Source organism: Volvox carteri (genome assembly GCF_000143455.1).
Source record: "Volvox carteri f. nagariensis unplaced genomic scaffold VOLCAscaffold_11, whole genome shotgun sequence".
Lineage (NCBI taxonomy): Eukaryota > Viridiplantae > Chlorophyta > Chlorophyceae > Chlamydomonadales > Volvocaceae > Volvox > Volvox carteri.
The window spans coordinates 211,672-227,144 of record NW_003307554.1 but is presented as its reverse complement, the minus strand read 5'-3'; the positions used below and the strand labels follow the sequence as shown (position 1 = coordinate 227,144).

General features: G+C 54.8%; 4 protein-coding genes across 4 annotated transcripts; 2 read left to right on the top strand and 2 right to left on the bottom strand.

Moving 5' to 3' along the window:
- Window positions 1-1,205: 1,205 nt before the first annotated feature.
- VOLCADRAFT_89007 (uncharacterized protein) lies at window positions 1,206-6,859 on the bottom strand (the record flags this gene model as incomplete). The annotated part of the gene is made up of 11 exons (XM_002948618.1): window positions 1,206-1,294; window positions 1,346-1,523; window positions 1,899-1,953; window positions 2,148-2,179; window positions 2,452-2,568; window positions 3,066-3,197; window positions 3,662-3,961; window positions 4,564-4,656; window positions 5,040-5,142; window positions 5,327-5,532; window positions 6,641-6,859. The coding sequence occupies 11 exons, from the start codon at window positions 6,857-6,859 to the stop codon at window positions 1,206-1,208; spliced, it is 1,524 nt and encodes a 507-aa protein (XP_002948664.1).
- A 327-nt stretch (window positions 6,860-7,186) lies between these two features.
- VOLCADRAFT_80307 (uncharacterized protein) lies at window positions 7,187-8,504 on the top strand. The gene is made up of 3 exons (XM_002948737.1): window positions 7,187-7,438; window positions 7,539-7,576; window positions 7,682-8,504. Exons 1-3 carry the CDS (start codon window positions 7,341-7,343, stop codon window positions 8,101-8,103), a joined length of 558 nt encoding a protein of 185 aa, XP_002948783.1. The 5' UTR covers window positions 7,187-7,340; the 3' UTR covers window positions 8,104-8,504.
- A 6-nt stretch (window positions 8,505-8,510) lies between these two features.
- VOLCADRAFT_103997 (uncharacterized protein) lies at window positions 8,511-10,461 on the top strand. The gene is made up of 7 exons (XM_002948736.1): window positions 8,511-8,689; window positions 8,760-8,785; window positions 8,850-8,985; window positions 9,053-9,223; window positions 9,400-9,582; window positions 9,828-9,944; window positions 10,061-10,461. The coding sequence occupies exons 1-7, from the start codon at window positions 8,633-8,635 to the stop codon at window positions 10,259-10,261; spliced, it is 891 nt and encodes a 296-aa protein (XP_002948782.1). The 5' UTR covers window positions 8,511-8,632; the 3' UTR covers window positions 10,262-10,461.
- On the bottom strand, window positions 10,445-15,411 carry VOLCADRAFT_127304 (NADPH-dependent thioredoxin reductase 1). Its single transcript, XM_002948617.1, has 10 exons — window positions 15,254-15,411; window positions 14,987-15,088; window positions 14,349-14,557; window positions 13,604-13,739; window positions 13,174-13,349; window positions 12,792-12,949; window positions 12,240-12,396; window positions 11,701-11,880; window positions 11,328-11,501; window positions 10,445-11,099 (listed from the first exon to the last, which is right to left on the bottom strand). The coding sequence occupies exons 1-10, from the start codon at window positions 15,345-15,347 to the stop codon at window positions 10,950-10,952; spliced, it is 1,536 nt and encodes a 511-aa protein (XP_002948663.1). The 5' UTR covers window positions 15,348-15,411; the 3' UTR covers window positions 10,445-10,949.
- Window positions 15,412-15,473: the final 62 nt, after the last annotated feature.

The following is a 15,473-nucleotide window of genomic DNA, read 5'->3' as shown; positions in this document are numbered from 1 at the left end:
CTTCGCGCTCCGATTTATCTGCTATTTCTCCTTTGGCATTTCGTTATAGAATGCTTATAGCTTCCATATTAAACCTTTTGCGGAGCGTGATATGTAAATTTATGTTTAACCCGCAGCCATGGAAAGCCATCTTTGTCGCGCTCCGATTTATCTGGAATGTCTCCTTTGGCCGGTGAATGTAGAATGCATATAGCTTCTACATGCAATCTTTTGCGGAGCGAGATATGTAACTGTTTGTCAAACTCGCACCCCTGGAAAGCTATCTTCGCGCTCCGATTTATCTGCAATTTCTCCTTTGGCATTTCGTTATAGAATGCTTATAGCTTCCATATTAAACCTTTTGCGGAGCGTGATATGTAAATTTATGTTTACCTCGCAGCCATGGAAAGCCATCTTTGTCGCGCTCCGATTTATCTGGAATGTCTCCTTTGGCCGGTGAATGTAGAATGCATATAGCTTCTACATGCAATCTTTTGCGGAGCGAGATATGTAACTGTTTGTCAAACTCGCACCCCTGGAAAGCTATCTTCGCGCTCCGATGTATCTGCAATTTCTCCTTTGGCATTTCGTTATAGAATGCTTATAGCTTCCATATTAAACCTTTTGCGGAGCGTGATATGTAAATTTATGTTTACCTCGCAGCCATGGAAAGCTATCTTCGCGCTCCGATTTATCTGGAATGTCTCCTTTGACATTTCAATATAGTATGGATATAGCATTCAAATGCTAATTTTTGCGGGGCGAGATATGTATGCCACTGACTGACTGACTGACTGACTGACTGACTGACTGACTGACTGACTGACTGACTGACTGACTGACTGACTGACAGGGGTGAACCCCGGGGGCTCGGCCCCCCGAAGGCGCTTCGCGCCCGGGGCCTCGCCCAAAAAACATTGTTACATACTGCTCAGCCTTGCCGTGTACGCTTTTGACTACAAGGTGTCCTCCAGCTATTTACAGTTATGACTTAAGTTTAGGTAACATGCGAATATTAATTTAGGAAACGTGCGAATCGGCCAAAAACTAGGCTTCTATTAAGACACTTACTCGTACACATAAAACACATTGACGACGGTTCACAAGCGCACGATGCCACGCAATCCTCCGGCAATACACGAATCGACAACCATAATCCTACCTCCGCTCCTCCTCCTCCTCCTGAACCTTCTTTGTCAGGGCCGTACAGTACGATTTTACAACGGTTACCCCCCGCCTGTACGACTCGCCACAAACGCGCTCATTTGTTCCAACAGCCCATCCAAAGTCAGGGGCCGCTCTAAAGCCCCCGGGGCTCCGGAACCACCCACAGGGCCCGGGCCGGGGCCGGTGGGGGAAACCTCACCAATCCTGAGCACCTCCATAAAGTCAGACATATCAGGTATAAGACTGTTGTACTGCCTCAGCGCCTGCCGTACGTACAGCGTCTTGGAGCGTTGTGACAGGAAAGTGAAGGCGAAGTGCTGTGCGGCTGCTGCAGTCCGGTGGCAGCGAGGGGCGTCACTTCGCAGCTGCTTGAGGACCTGCGCGCGAGCCCGTGCGTGTATGTGGGGGGTGGGGGGTTTGGGGGGGAAGACGGGGGGCAGAAGGAGATTTGGGGGCCCGGCACGTTAATTTAAGAGTGTGGGGGGTTCCGCCGCCCCATCCACGCGGCGCCCACCTTATTATAGAGGGTGCGGCCTTGCAGCTAATGCGGGTGTTAAACACCGTTACTGGTGACATCATACTGCCGTACTTAGCGACACCAAGCAACAGCACAACTCCAACACAAGGGGGCTCCTGAGCCGCTGGGGGCCTGCAGGGGTCCGAACTCGAGAGTCTAGTCTCAACACAGTTCCAGCCCCAGGACCCCAGCCCCAACCCGGGGACATGTACCGGATGTTCGTATACGTACGGACCTGCAGTACATTGTCCTTGTTGAAAGGCACGTAGTGCACGTTGGGGACTAGGGACCTGCGATGGGTGCCGTACAGCAGCAACAACAACCATTAGGAGGGTGGGGAGGGCGGGGAGGATGGGGATGTCAGCGGAGCAGCAAGCGGGTGAAAGGGGGCTTCCACCCCAGGTCCCCTTGTAACCCATAACCGTTATAGATCTTAGCCGCTGGACAATCTTTTTATAATTTCCCCCGCAGATAACCCCCTCACCGGTAGTAGTACTCGATCCACACGGAGTCCTCCTTAAGGGGGTGGGCAGGGGGGGAGGGGAAAGGAGGGGGGTTAGGAAGGAAAGGAAGCGGAGGGCAAACCAATGAGGCCACGAGGCATTATTGAATGGGGAGTGGGGGGGCAGGAGAGAGCACCACTCGGCACATTTGGCACACTCGGCTACATCTCCCGGTTCCCAGCCCCGCTTTAATCTTCGTCACTGGCTTCGCTGCGTCGTCTAGCCTGAACCGGTGCCTGGCCTCGGCGCTGTCGCCACCGCACATCCCCTTCCTCCTTTCCCCACCTTGAGCACCACCGAGTTGGTGACCAGCAGCTTCCCCAGGCGGCTGCTGGCGGTGGTGCCGTCAGTGGCGAGCAGGTACTTCCAGCGGGCGTGCTCGTGCATACTGATCTCGGGAACCTTCGAGTGGAGGCGGGGGTTGTTGAGGGGGGGTGTCGTGGGCGGCCGAGGCGGGGCTTGAACGGGGGATTTGGAGGTGGGATGGTTAGGAGGGGGGAGAGGGAGGGGGAGAGGTATATATATGGACATGGACACGAACACACGCACGCACGCACGCACGCACACACACACACACATACATATACACACACATACACACACACACACACATACACACAGATACACACAAACACAAACACAAACACACACACACACACACAAACACAAACACAAACAGACACATACACAAACACACACACACACATACACACACATACACACACACAGAAACACACAAACACACAAACACACAAACACACACACAAACACACAACAAACACACAAACACAGACACACACATACACAAACACACACACAGAAACACACATACACACAACATACACACACATGCCTTACCCCGCGGGCCCCCGATACCTCCCTTGCTCGCGGGCTCTCACCAGCTTCGTCTTGAACCTCTTTTTTTGATCGTTTTGTGTGATGCCCGTGTCCAGCATTTGGGCCGCCCCAGGGTGCCCCCGCCGCTGCAGCTCCGTCAGCCACTCGCGGGTGCTGTTGGCGGACATACGACCCTGGGATGGCCGGTGCCGGGGGCCGCCGCGTGAGGAGGGGAGATGAGGACGAGGACGGGGCATGTGGGGTCCGAGGGCAGGAGGAGATACAACGTGACACACCGCCCATTACACAACATTCGGTCTGGCGGTGAAATTCGCTGAAGCCACTGACGGACCGTATTGCAACAGCAGGAAATCAGATTCATGCCGAAGGGCCGGTGGCTTCTGTTAGACACTGAAGTTCTTAGTGTCGCGTCATACGACTGCAGCATCGACAAAACATGTGCACACGGCAGACTTTGGGGTTATTCTCCTTTTTGGCGTGATGGAACCTGTGCCTGGGAACCATGGACCCGACCTGACGGGCCTAAGGACCAAACCTGTACACCCGGGAGAGGCATTGGGCCTCACGGGAACGTCACCACCAGGGGTGGTCACCGACAGCTCTCCCCCCCCCGCTTCACCAACCAGGTGGAGAGCACCTTAATGGCTGCCCTCATGAGGGCCTTGTCGTACTTCTGTTTCCAAGGGTAGAACGCCATGCTGTCGTACACATGTATGAACTGCGGCAGCAGTACGTCAAGCTCGTGTGAGGTGTTGGTGGTGGCGTTCCAGCGCTTGATGATGGAGAAGACGGGCACCTTGCAGCTGTGTCCCCGGCGGGGGCAGAACGGGTGGTCCCGCATGGTAATGAGGAACACGGTATCGGGGGGCACCACGCCCCAGAAGGGGGAGGAGGAGGAGGAGCTCTCGTTATTGAGGCATTCCACCAGGCCCCTGACCTGCAGCGGGCGGCCCGTGGGGAACATCGCTCCTTATGTCTCAATGACGTCATTTTGGTGCTGGGCTGTGTGCAACGGAACGAGAAGTGAAGTGTATGACCAGTGATCAGGAGGCGCGGGAGGGGAGATTTAGGGAGTACGGGAGCTTGGGGCCAGGCCGAGCTCTACCGTAGTTGAATGAATGACGTTGCGGCGATGTGGCCTAACAGATAAATCACTACCGGTAGTCGTACTGCTAACCGCATAATCCGAACACTGTATAGGCCGAGTAAGGTCCGAGGTTGGTGGGTAGTTGGTTGGCAGTTGGTAGGTAGACGGTATAAGGTAAAAGACGCGGCCCTCCTGGTGAAGGTCGCCTATCATGCAGCGCCCCAGCTAAGGGCACTGCGGAGGGAGCACCCGTCGCGCAAGCGGACCACTTGCAAACAAGCCCCCATCCAATGCCACAGGCGTGTGTGCCGCCCAATTAGGTAAAGCCCTAGAAAGTGATGTGGCTGAGCTCTGAATTCGGTGACTTCCGGCCATGAAGCCGCCATGACGATTGGACTCGTTGGACTAAACCCCCCGACCGGCCCCAGTCGGTGGGACAGTACGGCACGTACCCTGTTCGCAGCGACACGGTTTTTACCGTAGTTGGCCTCCAGCGGTAGGTCGTACACTCGGCCATTCTTGACCACAATGACAGTCAAGTACGGCTGCGGCGGCCAAGGATATGGCACTATTGCGCTTCAGTGGTGCTATCTGTAGCATATGAAATGCATCTTCATGATTTGAGCCGTGGTCAGGAGCTGGCGTAGGAGAGGTACAACCTTTTCATTTTACAATTGAAGAGGTACTTGACCGGCATGGTCAGTGCTGCCGCCGTTACAGCAGCGAACCTGATCTGCAGCCGACCGCACATGCTGCAGTCTCCAGGTGCGGCGGGCTGCGGGTCCCCGGAGAGCGAGGAGGACACGCGTGCCGCTGTACCCGCTGTCCCACTGCCGCCCCGCGCACAGCCAGCAACGCCCCCTTACGTTCCCCTAGCCGCTTTACCACGCATGCACCTTGCCTGCACTCCAGTCACGCCGGCACTCACCCCGGGATGGGGCCTGGCTCGTAACTTGGAGATCATCTCATGCAGCAACCGGACGCTGTAGGTTCGGTTTCTCCAGGGAACGAAGTCTGCATCGATATTGTCCCTGCAAGCGCACAGATAAACCGCTATGATTGGCTGAAGCAAAGAACGATTTGTTCTGGGTCTGATCTGCATGCCACGTCAGTGCCCATCAGGGGATGAAGCAGTCGGGAACTGTTGGAAAAGCGTTTCGTTGGTTAGGCCGAAGCCGCCTCAGCCCGACCCAGACTACAAGGTCACGCACGCACTTGTAAATCTCACGCATCATGTCGTCTGTGGTCGCACGAGTAAGGCCCTGAACCTCAGTTGTAACTTGCGGAGTCCCCTCGCCGTCAGGGATCTGTTGCGCTGCCGCGACCGCTCCGTTACCCCAGCTCACGCACAGCACAAACCCGGCGAGATATTTGTGTAACGAGAATCTGTGCAACGTGGAGTGTGTCACTACCAGTTGGGGCTGCGAAACAAAAAGCGGAAGCAGCGTAGTAATGGTGGTAACTAGGACGGCAGCCGCCGCCGCCGCCTGCTGAGCTCGGGGGCTCATCACGCGCGATACCGTCCTTGGGTGACGGAGAAAAGCTACCCGGGAAGGCACAGCTCTGGGCTAGGTCGTCCTGTGGGGGCAAAGCTATGGCAAGTGCGGCAAGATGCTAGGTGCTAGGTCGCCGTTCCCGTCACCATCAGCACTATCAGGGAGAGAGGCGCAAGTCAGAGCAGTGGCCTTGAATTATGTGCTGTGCCGGTTCGCCGAAGCACACCGTAGGGACCCTTTGCAGCAGATACTGCCTATCATGAAATACCAAGATGTCTCGGTTAGTTGCGGCGGGTAGCTCGGTTGGTTCGAGGTCGCTCCGAGACCTGCCTCGACTGCACCGAGGCACACGCCAAACGCTCGGATAGTGCAACCACAACAGGCACTCGATTCCCGCTTTACTCCCAGCACCGCCTTCTTCACTAGGCACATGCTTCTAAGCGGCCTCTCATGCGGTTTGCTCTGGGAATGCATCAACCTCTGGGTCCAGTATAGTCCAGTCAAGACTTCAATGGACGACCAGTCGGGGGCACCGCGAGCGTTTGGTGGTTTGGTTTGCCTGGCAGAGTTGCCTGACTGGTATGAATCTTCGCTAACTCCCCGTTGAGCAATACTTCAGAGCCGTTGACATCTTGATTGTAATGCTGTGTTGGGTCGCGTCGGGTTGGGGCGTTTTTGTGCTTTCTTAAGGGGTCATGAACACGTTGCCGGCGGCCTGCACCGGTTCGGGTTCCTATGTCGCACGATGCTTTATCTTAGACATTCGACACCATCATGCATACCCTGCAACGTCTAACTTGCGAATGACAGAACAAACAATCCTCGTGTAATGGCTTGGCTGGCAGGCAGTGCCAGCCGGTGATCCTCAACCCTCAAGACCCGCCGTGCACTTCGCTCAGTGCCTTGCTGTTTCTTCGCCGTGCTGGTTCCAGCCAGCTGGTTAAGTCCTCATCATCCGCTCCCTGAGGTCAAGTTATGAGGGTGCGACGGTGCTTGAAAATACACTTGCTGCGCTGGCTTGCCACTGGCCCACCGCGGCCAGCCTGTGCTGGCCTGTGCTGCTCTTTTTGTAAAGTGTTGGGATTTCGTGCTCTGGTGGCCAGTCCTGATGATAGTCGGCCGGGGGGATGCACCTCCGGCAACCTGATGGCTGCCGGAGGGCGTCTGCACCGCCAAAGGAGCACGGGAAATAGGCACGACCTCCAGGGCCCTCACGGGGACAAGTTGCTTGCTGCCAGGTACATCGATACATGATCACAAAACTCTTTCAAGCACAAAGTTTTCGTCGCAGCATGCAATGGTGTTAGTTGGACCGGAATTCCCGAGTAGTCTATTTGTCGAGCACATGTCCGGACGGCCAACGACCAACCATGGCCTATTCGCTACCGGAACATCTAGCGGCTTCCGATGTCAATATACAATAAACGTGTCACCTTGTGGACGCATCCTTCTAAACAGAAGCAAAGACGTAGATTGAGGTGTTCATTGGGAGCGCGGTGGAACGGCATAAACGAAAACCCTTGATGAACCACCAGATTTTGCATCGGAGGACCATATATACATAGAAGCTAACGGATATAGCGGATGTACGGGAACTAACGACCACCTTTTTGGTGGGGCAGGCAAACGGGCGTCGTGGGAACACCAAACTATCAAGTCGAAGGGAATAACATATTACTAAAACTACTTAGCTTATTTAGCCTCCTAAGTGTTCATTTGCCTACCTTGGCAAAATGTCGAAAGGAAAGCAGCGGGATACAAGTATGGATGACGCAAGTCCATCTGGGAGAACGGAGGATGAGCTTGCATTGGCGCGCGTCGTTTACGTCGGGTAAGGACTCGGCAATTACACTTGGTTCGGCGGCGCGGCGGCGGAGGAAGCACGTCAGGAACAGCTTAACATGGTTAACATGCAACATTACTGCCTGCAGGCATGTACCTCATGGCTTCTTTGAAAAGCAGATGCTAGGTGTGGCGCGTTAGCGAAGATGCGTGTTGCATTCCCCGCCCGTACCAGTGCTCCGCCCCGAGCTTTTGGAGCCCTGCTAAGGACACATTTTGGGTGCATTTGCAGGTTACTTCTCGCAGTTCGGAAAGGTGACACGTTTACGTTTGTCACGCAGCAAGAAGACGGGGAATGCCAAGGGTTACGCATTCTTGGAGTTCCAATACCCGGAAGTTGCGCGCGTAGCTGCTGAGGCGATGGACGGGTATTTCCTTTTCAAGCAGCGGCTCAAGTGCAAACTCATACCCCCCAGCAGGGTGCACCCACAGCTCTTCCAAGGAGCCAACCGCAGGTTCAAAGTTATCCCGTGGCGGCGAGTGGAGCGCCAGCGGCATGACCGTGAGCGGACACCCACAGAGCACGCCCAGCGTGTGGCGAAGTTGGTCCGCAAGGACAAGCAGCGGCAAAAGAAAATTAAAGAGGCGGGGATTGATTTTGAGTACGAGGGGCTGCATAAGCCAATGCAGCCTAAAAAAATCGTATTCGAGTAGTGGATGCGCAGTTCGGGGATCTTGGGTCTTGGGTTGTAGAGAGCTTGGATGTATGGGTTGTTGGCGTGCGTGGTGCGGCTTTGGTATGGGCAGATGGAATGTTTGGGATGCTAAGATGCGTGCATGTCTGAAGGTGTCACTGAACGTTCGACAAGTGAGCACCTTCAGTCCGTCAGTGTCGTGGCATGGGTTCAGGTACTACTGCTGTCCGCGTATCTGGATGTAATCCACCGTGTGGAGGGGCTTTCCATGAAATCCCGTGTTGCTGAAGATGGAGTCGAATGCACGTCGTTTCTTTGAGTCGACGGTTGAGCGATGAGGCGGTGTCGTGCCGTCTTGTACGGCAGTTTGCCGGAAAGAATTTTGGACTTTGGTTGCAACCTGTAATTTGCAGCGTGCAGTTTGTCATAATATCTTGAGTCCGAAAGAGCATGGCATGGAGATAAGCAGCTAGTACACTGCCCTGGACTAAGTCTGCTTTCCGTTCCTTAGCGACCAATTGTTCCTAGCTTCACAGCGTTTGATCACCATGGCCTATATTCATTGGGCCTTCGTGGCTCTGGTCATTCAATCTGCCCTTCGTTTGGTGAGCGGGCATGACAGATCACTACACCATTCGTTGCGGTTCCCTCCTTACAACTTTTTGTGTTACGCAGGCTTTAGCACAAGATGCAGGCGCAGTGTATGTACAACTTCTTGGCTGATGATTGCGACAAGGCTGGTAGTAAAGCAAATTCTGCTTGCAGGGTATCCGAGCTTGCGATAGGCGATGTGAAGGTAGTGGTCAAAGCAGCCGATGGCTCAGCAATTAGCACATTGACCGGAGCTTATCCCAAGTCGGTGCTCGCGAATCCGGAGATACCTGCCACGGCATCTCTCGACGTAAGGCGCCCCGGTCATATTCGCAACAAGGTGTATAATCATCCTGACGCATCTGTCAGTTACGCAGGTTACTGTTGCGGTTAAGAAGGGGGGCGAGCCCTTTAAGCCTCAGCAAGTTATGCTTATGCTAAAGAGCAAGTCACTGGGGCTTGCCGCATACGCTGTCGGCAAGTTCAAGAGTGGGTCATATGTGCTGAGCATTAATGCAGCTGCTGTGGAGAAGCAGATTGGAAAGCTGGTGAGCGGAAAGACCTTAAATTGCCTTTCGCCCCCCACCTCCCCCCACCCGAAGATGGAAAGCACTTGCATGCGAAACCTGCGCCATTGCTGCCACCTTGATCGAGCGCTGATCTTTTCTTTCACATTTCCATCATGTGTGTATTTGTGTCACGGTGTGCCACACCTGATATGCAGCCGGGCGAGTACGACATTACGCTGTTGGTTGGTGATCCATCGGCAAAGGGCGTAGAATACCTACTCGGAACTGCCGAGCTGCGCTTCAGCGCAGCCAGCACAGCGGCTCAGCCGGCTACGGTGGTTCGCACAGCTTTCTTCCAGCCCGTGAACAACATTAAGCCAGAGATTCATCACATTTTCGTAAGTGCCGAGACAGTGCCGTGTATGTGAGAAGATTAGAGCAAGGAGGACAACTCTTAATGTTTGAGGAAGGAGGAAATGGGTTATGGCAGGGAACTTTTTAACCACGGGAAATTGTACTTAATACTATTGCATGATATCCTACCGCCCAAGGCGCCTGAAACTGAAAAGAGCGATGTACCCGCCGGTCCTCTAAAAGTGTGCCACATGATAAGTGGCGTGCTGACCCTGTCCATACCTTGCAGCGTGCACCGGAAAAGCGGCCGCCGGCATTGGTCTCATACGTGTTCGCCGGGCTGGCATTCGTGCCACTGGCGGCTGTTCTGGTGTACGTGCCCACCATTCCTGGTGTCAACTTGAAGGTGAGGAACATGGGGATAGTGGATCGTATGTATGGCGCTCTTTGGCCGTGATGTGTCTTTTTATGCTAGGGTCCATCACTATCCAACCTGAGCGTTTGTAACCTACGACCTTGCAGGGCTGGACGACGGCTCCCTTGTACAGTGTGTTGTTCCATGGAGGCCTTGGAGGCATGTTGCTGCTCTACATGATGTTTTGGCTGCGTCTCAACCTGGCACAGACACTACCAATGGCCGGCATCTGGGGCTTGTTCGTTGCGGGAAGTGGCTTCCTTCTTCTGTCTTCTCTGTCAAAGCAGCGCTTGAAGAAGGACCAGTAAAAAAGTAGGGATTGACGATGCCTCCTTGGGTCGTGGATGGTCGGTGTGCCTCGAACACATGACTGTGAGATTTGAGGTACTAAAGTCGTGACAGATGTCTGTTGGACGTCCTGGGTCCAAATCCTGTTTGTCAATCCGCTTGTTGAGTTTTTATTTGGTGCTGGAAAGAGTGGAACGGGTACTGTAATAACACCTCTTACATCATCTATCTTTCAGTACAAACATCTATACGGAATACTAGTGGTACTCCCTACCACTTGCAAGGCGACTAGGCTGCCGCTTCCCTTTTCAGATCCCCGCTCAGTATTTGGAACGACGATCGTCATGTAGGACAACGGACAGCATGCGAGCTAGCCCTTTGAACACCACGGTATGGTACAAGGGCAGCTTCATCATGCACCTAGCTCAGCTCGGGTCTGTCCTTCACAGCAAGCACGTCACCCAACATGCAGCCGCTACCGGACAGAACCTAGCTGCTGGAGCAAAGAAGCTGGCTGGTCAGCTGTTTAATCCCACTAAAAACCCGCCGACAGGCACTCCGCATAGCAACGCCAATTACTGCACCTTGCCTGTGCATGTTTGGCACAGGTGGCCTAGCTTTGACAAGCTATGTGGAATGGTGATCTTGAGTGCGTCTCTGTCTCGATGGGCCATGCGGACGCCGGTCGGGGGCTTCTCAGTGGGTAACTTAGCCTCAGCAGCCCTTCTTGAGTGCAGACTTGCCGCTGCGCTTGGTAACCTCCAGGATGGTGAACTCCTCAGCCACAGTGGGGTGGATGCCGATGCAGTCGTCAAAGTCCGCCTTGGTCGCCCCGGCTTTAATTGCAACCGCCATACCCTGTGGCACCAACGGAGAAGGTATACCTGTTAGGCGTTATAAAACAGCCAGAGCTAGCCGTGCTCCCCACGCCGTACACAGGGGTACCCCATCGAGGTAGCCATCGAGGTAGCCAGTTCACTTGCATTTCACTTCAACTGCCCTCACGCCTGTGCCCCTACTACCCAGTACGAGCTTATCTGAGACCGACAGTTGCAGGCAACCTAGAATCCCATCCGCCAGCCGCACCTGAATAATCTCTCCAGCGTTAGGGCCCAGGTAGTGCACACCCACGACCCGTTCGTTGTCGGACTTGTTGGTGATCAGTTTGCAGTAGACTGAGTTATCTTCCCGCACGGGCTGACCGTTGTGTTCCTCGTGGTTCATGGTCCACTCCAGGGGCTTGAGGTACGAAACGTAAACCTGCGCACATACGATGAAAGGTACGAAAATGACATGCCTGGTTCTGCAGCCTCCCCCTGAATGCCATGAGCGGTCACGCCGTGTCGGGGCAGTTACCCCAACGAAGGAAGCAAAGGAACGTCCTAAAAGCCAGGAAAGCTACACTTGATTGACAATCAAGAGAGACCCGCGCTACAATCACCCTCACATAAGGACGTACCTCGACGTTGTCTTCACCGTACTTGGCCGTAGCAGCCTCCTCGCTATAGCCCACACAACCGTACTCCAGCGGAGTAAAGACGGTCGTGGGCACAGCGTCGTAGTCCATCTGCAGCGTTGCAGCCCCGTACAGACGCCGCGCCAGCCGTACACCCGCCTTGATGGCCACTGGCGTTAGCTCCTGCGACACGAACAGCGCTATTTATCTGCTACGATGAGCCTAGTTGCAAGCCAAGCAGTCCTGCGCAATAGCCCAATCGGAACAGTAACTGCAGGCGGCCGTTAATCCCATCACGCTCTCAAACGGGAAGCACTGGCGCCACTCGATATGAGCAGCTCCAGCAGCCAGGCGAACTATGTACTCTGCGATATGTAACAAACGCGGGACACACTGTAACGGAGAAGCCCAACACCAATGTTCTAGCCCATATGTACCTCGAAGGAAGGCCCAGCTGGCTTCCCACCCGAACGCTGGTGAGCAGGAGCAGGCAGCCGCCTATGATTCCCCCTCACTTTCACACTAAGCGCTAGTTTCCTTACCTGTCGGTTCTCAAGAACATCTCCTATGGCGTAGATCCAGGGGACGTTGGTCTGCTCAGCCACCACGGGAATCTTGCCGCTGCGCGGGTCCACGGTGACCCCCGCGCGGTCCAATCCCAGATCCGACGTGCAGGCATCACGGCCAACAGCCAGAAGCCTGCAGAGTGGGACATGTAAATGTAGGCGGAGATGGCGGGCTGTTTGCTTGCCTCACCATAGGAGCGGCCTCATACGGTAAAAAGTCGCCTATTGAACTCAAGCACCGGAGGACGCACATGACTACGTTGCTACGTTATCGATACAGGTTGTATCAGGCTATCAGGGTCTGCCAGGCCGAGCACCTGTGCACCTCCCCACAATCCAATGTGCAGCAAGAACACCCCAATACCCAGTTGGAAAGATGCCAGCTGCTACCCCGGCACAGCAACCCACCACCACAATTGCCACCAGACCCGCAATACCAGCTCCGTGTTATATTACATCTCCCGAAGTGCCAACTCGGAATCAGTACTCAGCCCCAACCCCTTTTGACCACATTCCGGGCGCACTCACACAGTATCGAAGCTCTCGCTCATCTCCAGCCCAAAGTCCAGGTTCTTGAAGGTGCAGCGGACCTGCTCCCCGTCGCGCTCAAATGCCGTCGGTACCGCAGGTCGCAGGATGCGCACGCCCCGCCGCTCCAAGTCGCGACCAATCATCTCAGCAATCTCCTGCGCAGTGAATGCGTTATCCCGTACCATCAAACCGCCAATCGACAGTGCTTTACCGTAACACTTTGACACTGTGCGTGTACATCTTACAACGATGCAAGAAGGGCGGTAGCCACTGCCGGCCGCCACCATTCACAAAGGTGAAACCGCGAAGCTGCACGGCTATGCGCCCACATAAGAGCTGCGTCGCAGAACCCCCAAACCCAAAATCTGCGTCTACGCACCTGGTCAAAGCCTCGCAGGAAAATGGATCGGGCCATGACGGCCACAGGGAAGCCCAGAGCATGCAGGAAGCCGGCGCACTCAAGCGCAATGTAGGATGCACCCACTACCAGTGTCTTGCCCGGCTTGGTAGTGCGCGAGAAAATGTCGTCCGATGTCAAGCACAGCTCCTGATCGCCTGCGTTTGAAGGTGTCGGCAGCACGAACGTACGTTAACAAGTTTGCGACACTGGTCACATCAGAACAATGATAGACTGAAGCCGCGTGGCTGCAGCTGGATTTTGAGAAGCTCCCCGACGTTATTTAAGTGCGATTAATTTCTCCTGCCCCATGCGTCAACGCGCATTATCTAGCTGAAGCGCGGACACGGCGCGGCTGGCCAAAAGGGCGAAACCTCGCGACGCCCGCCCAAGCTTCTGAAGAACCTCGTACCTGGGACACCCAAGAACTTTGGCCGGCCCCCCACTGCAATAACAATTCGCTCCGCCGTCAGCGAGGTCTTGGTGCCGTTGCGCTCCACCGCCTCCACCGTGTGCGGGTCGATGAAGTGACCCTTGGCATTCAGGTACTGCCGCATCCCACAACAAGTAAGGAGAGGGCAGCGCACACAAGCGCATATTCACAACGCGTTCTGTTGGGCGGCTCGAGTTTATGAGATAAATATAAACTAGAACACCACGGGGCCGCACTCCATAGTGCCGCAACGTATCGAACCTTCCGTAAGTGCCTTGTACCCCTCTAGTGAGGTACATGTGCAGCGAACCCCCTTTGGCTAAAACTCGTGCCGCTATCCACGCAGATGGCCCGTAGCAGGTCTGTGCTCTGATCGAGCTCCGCCCAATAACAGTACGCCCACAAGTGGTGCCTTTGCTCAACTCCACAGACCCTGTGGGCTACCCAGCAACTGTCCCACTTTTGCAGCTTCATTCAACTGCCAGTGCTGGCAAACACCTCCAGTGGAACTACAGGATGACAACCCCATGTCACCTTGTCAGCCTCGTGCCGCATGTCCCATACGACCCTTCATAGCACATGCCGTGTATGGAGCCACATGCAATAGGAGCGGCTGGCATGTCGCAGGTGCGACGCACGTTTTTGTACCGCATCTCGATGCGTAGCTGGTAACCGTTTCGTGTTCCCGGGTCCTGCTCTCTGGGTCTGCTGCTCCCTGGCCTACCTTGACAGACGCATCCCGCAGCGCCACTCGGTAGCCCCAGTTGAGAGATCCGATGTGACTCTGAACCCCCATCACAAGGGCCTCCCAGTCCAGATCCACGCCTTCTGGCAGCTTCCAGCCGTAGCTGCGCGCGTCAGAGAAGCCTTCCCCGAGGAGGCCGGCCTGGTGAAAGAGCTTCTTAGGGATGCAACCGACATTGACGCAAGTGCCTGTCGGGAACAATTGATGTGAGCGCACGCGGCCCGAGGTTTAAAGCGTATGGAATGGTGTGGCGACGAAGGCGTGTACTTCATGTTTTGGGGATGTGGAGTATGCACTCGGCGAAAACCGGCGAATCGCAACGCTTATGTACAGGGCTCAGAACTGACTTGTAACAGGGAAGTGGAAGATACAGGGCGCCATTGCAATCCTTTCCCCAATCTGTGTGCTTATACTCCGGGATGCTTTGTGGGCAGCTACGAGTAACACAAAACAACTAATAATAGCTTCAATCCGTCTTGTCTGCGAAGAGGTTACCATGCCGAGCGGGTAGTGTTCAATGGCGTGCATGGACTCAGGACCCCAGCAAAAGCACAGCTCCCGCGGCTTCCGTTTTTACTTTATATGCGTAGGCACGACGGGTAGGAGACTCCACCTACCTCCCAAACCCCAAGTCGTTCCCTGAGGTGACGGTACAACGTAGTCGAGAAGACAAACCTTCTTTCCCAACTTCGCTGCTTCCTTTGCACAAGCAAGACCACCTACGGCATAAAGATGGGCACCTCAGAAACTCTCGAAACTCTCAGCACAAAACAAAGACAAGCAGAACTTTTAGTGCCCCTGCTACCCTGCGTTTCGAGCTAAGCAAGCAGATTGGCTTTCACCGCTCCGCAAATGTTGAAACCCCTGCGGAAAGGCTGCCTTACCTGAGCCCCCGCCAATCACTATCAGGTCCCAATCGTATTGTGGAGAGTGTTCCGGCTCAGGGAGATTATCTGCTGCTTCCGCCTCGCCGGCCATCCTGTGGCCGGTCCGCGCCGTTCCGACCTCAATATTTAATCTGTACAACTACAATCGGCTGTGGCTTTAGCATTTAAGTGTATGTTAACGCAGAACGGTTAAAACGAGGGTGACAAATCCTGCATC

Coding starts and splice junctions, on each gene's coding strand:
- VOLCADRAFT_80307 (XM_002948737.1), top strand. CDS start 7,341: ATGTCGAAAGGAAAGCAGCGGGATACAAGTATGGATGACGCAAGTCCA. Junction 7,439..7,538: donor GCGCGCGTCGTTTACGTCGG/GTAAGGACTCGG, acceptor TACTGCCTGCAG/GCATGTACCTCATGGCTTCT. Junction 7,577..7,681: donor CTTTGAAAAGCAGATGCTAG/GTGTGGCGCGTT, acceptor GTGCATTTGCAG/GTTACTTCTCGCAGTTCGGA.
- VOLCADRAFT_103997 (XM_002948736.1), top strand. CDS start 8,633: ATGGCCTATATTCATTGGGCCTTCGTGGCTCTGGTCATTCAATCTGCC. Junction 9,583..9,827: donor CAGAGATTCATCACATTTTC/GTAAGTGCCGAG, acceptor CATACCTTGCAG/CGTGCACCGGAAAAGCGGCC. Junction 9,945..10,060: donor TTCCTGGTGTCAACTTGAAG/GTGAGGAACATG, acceptor ACGACCTTGCAG/GGCTGGACGACGGCTCCCTT.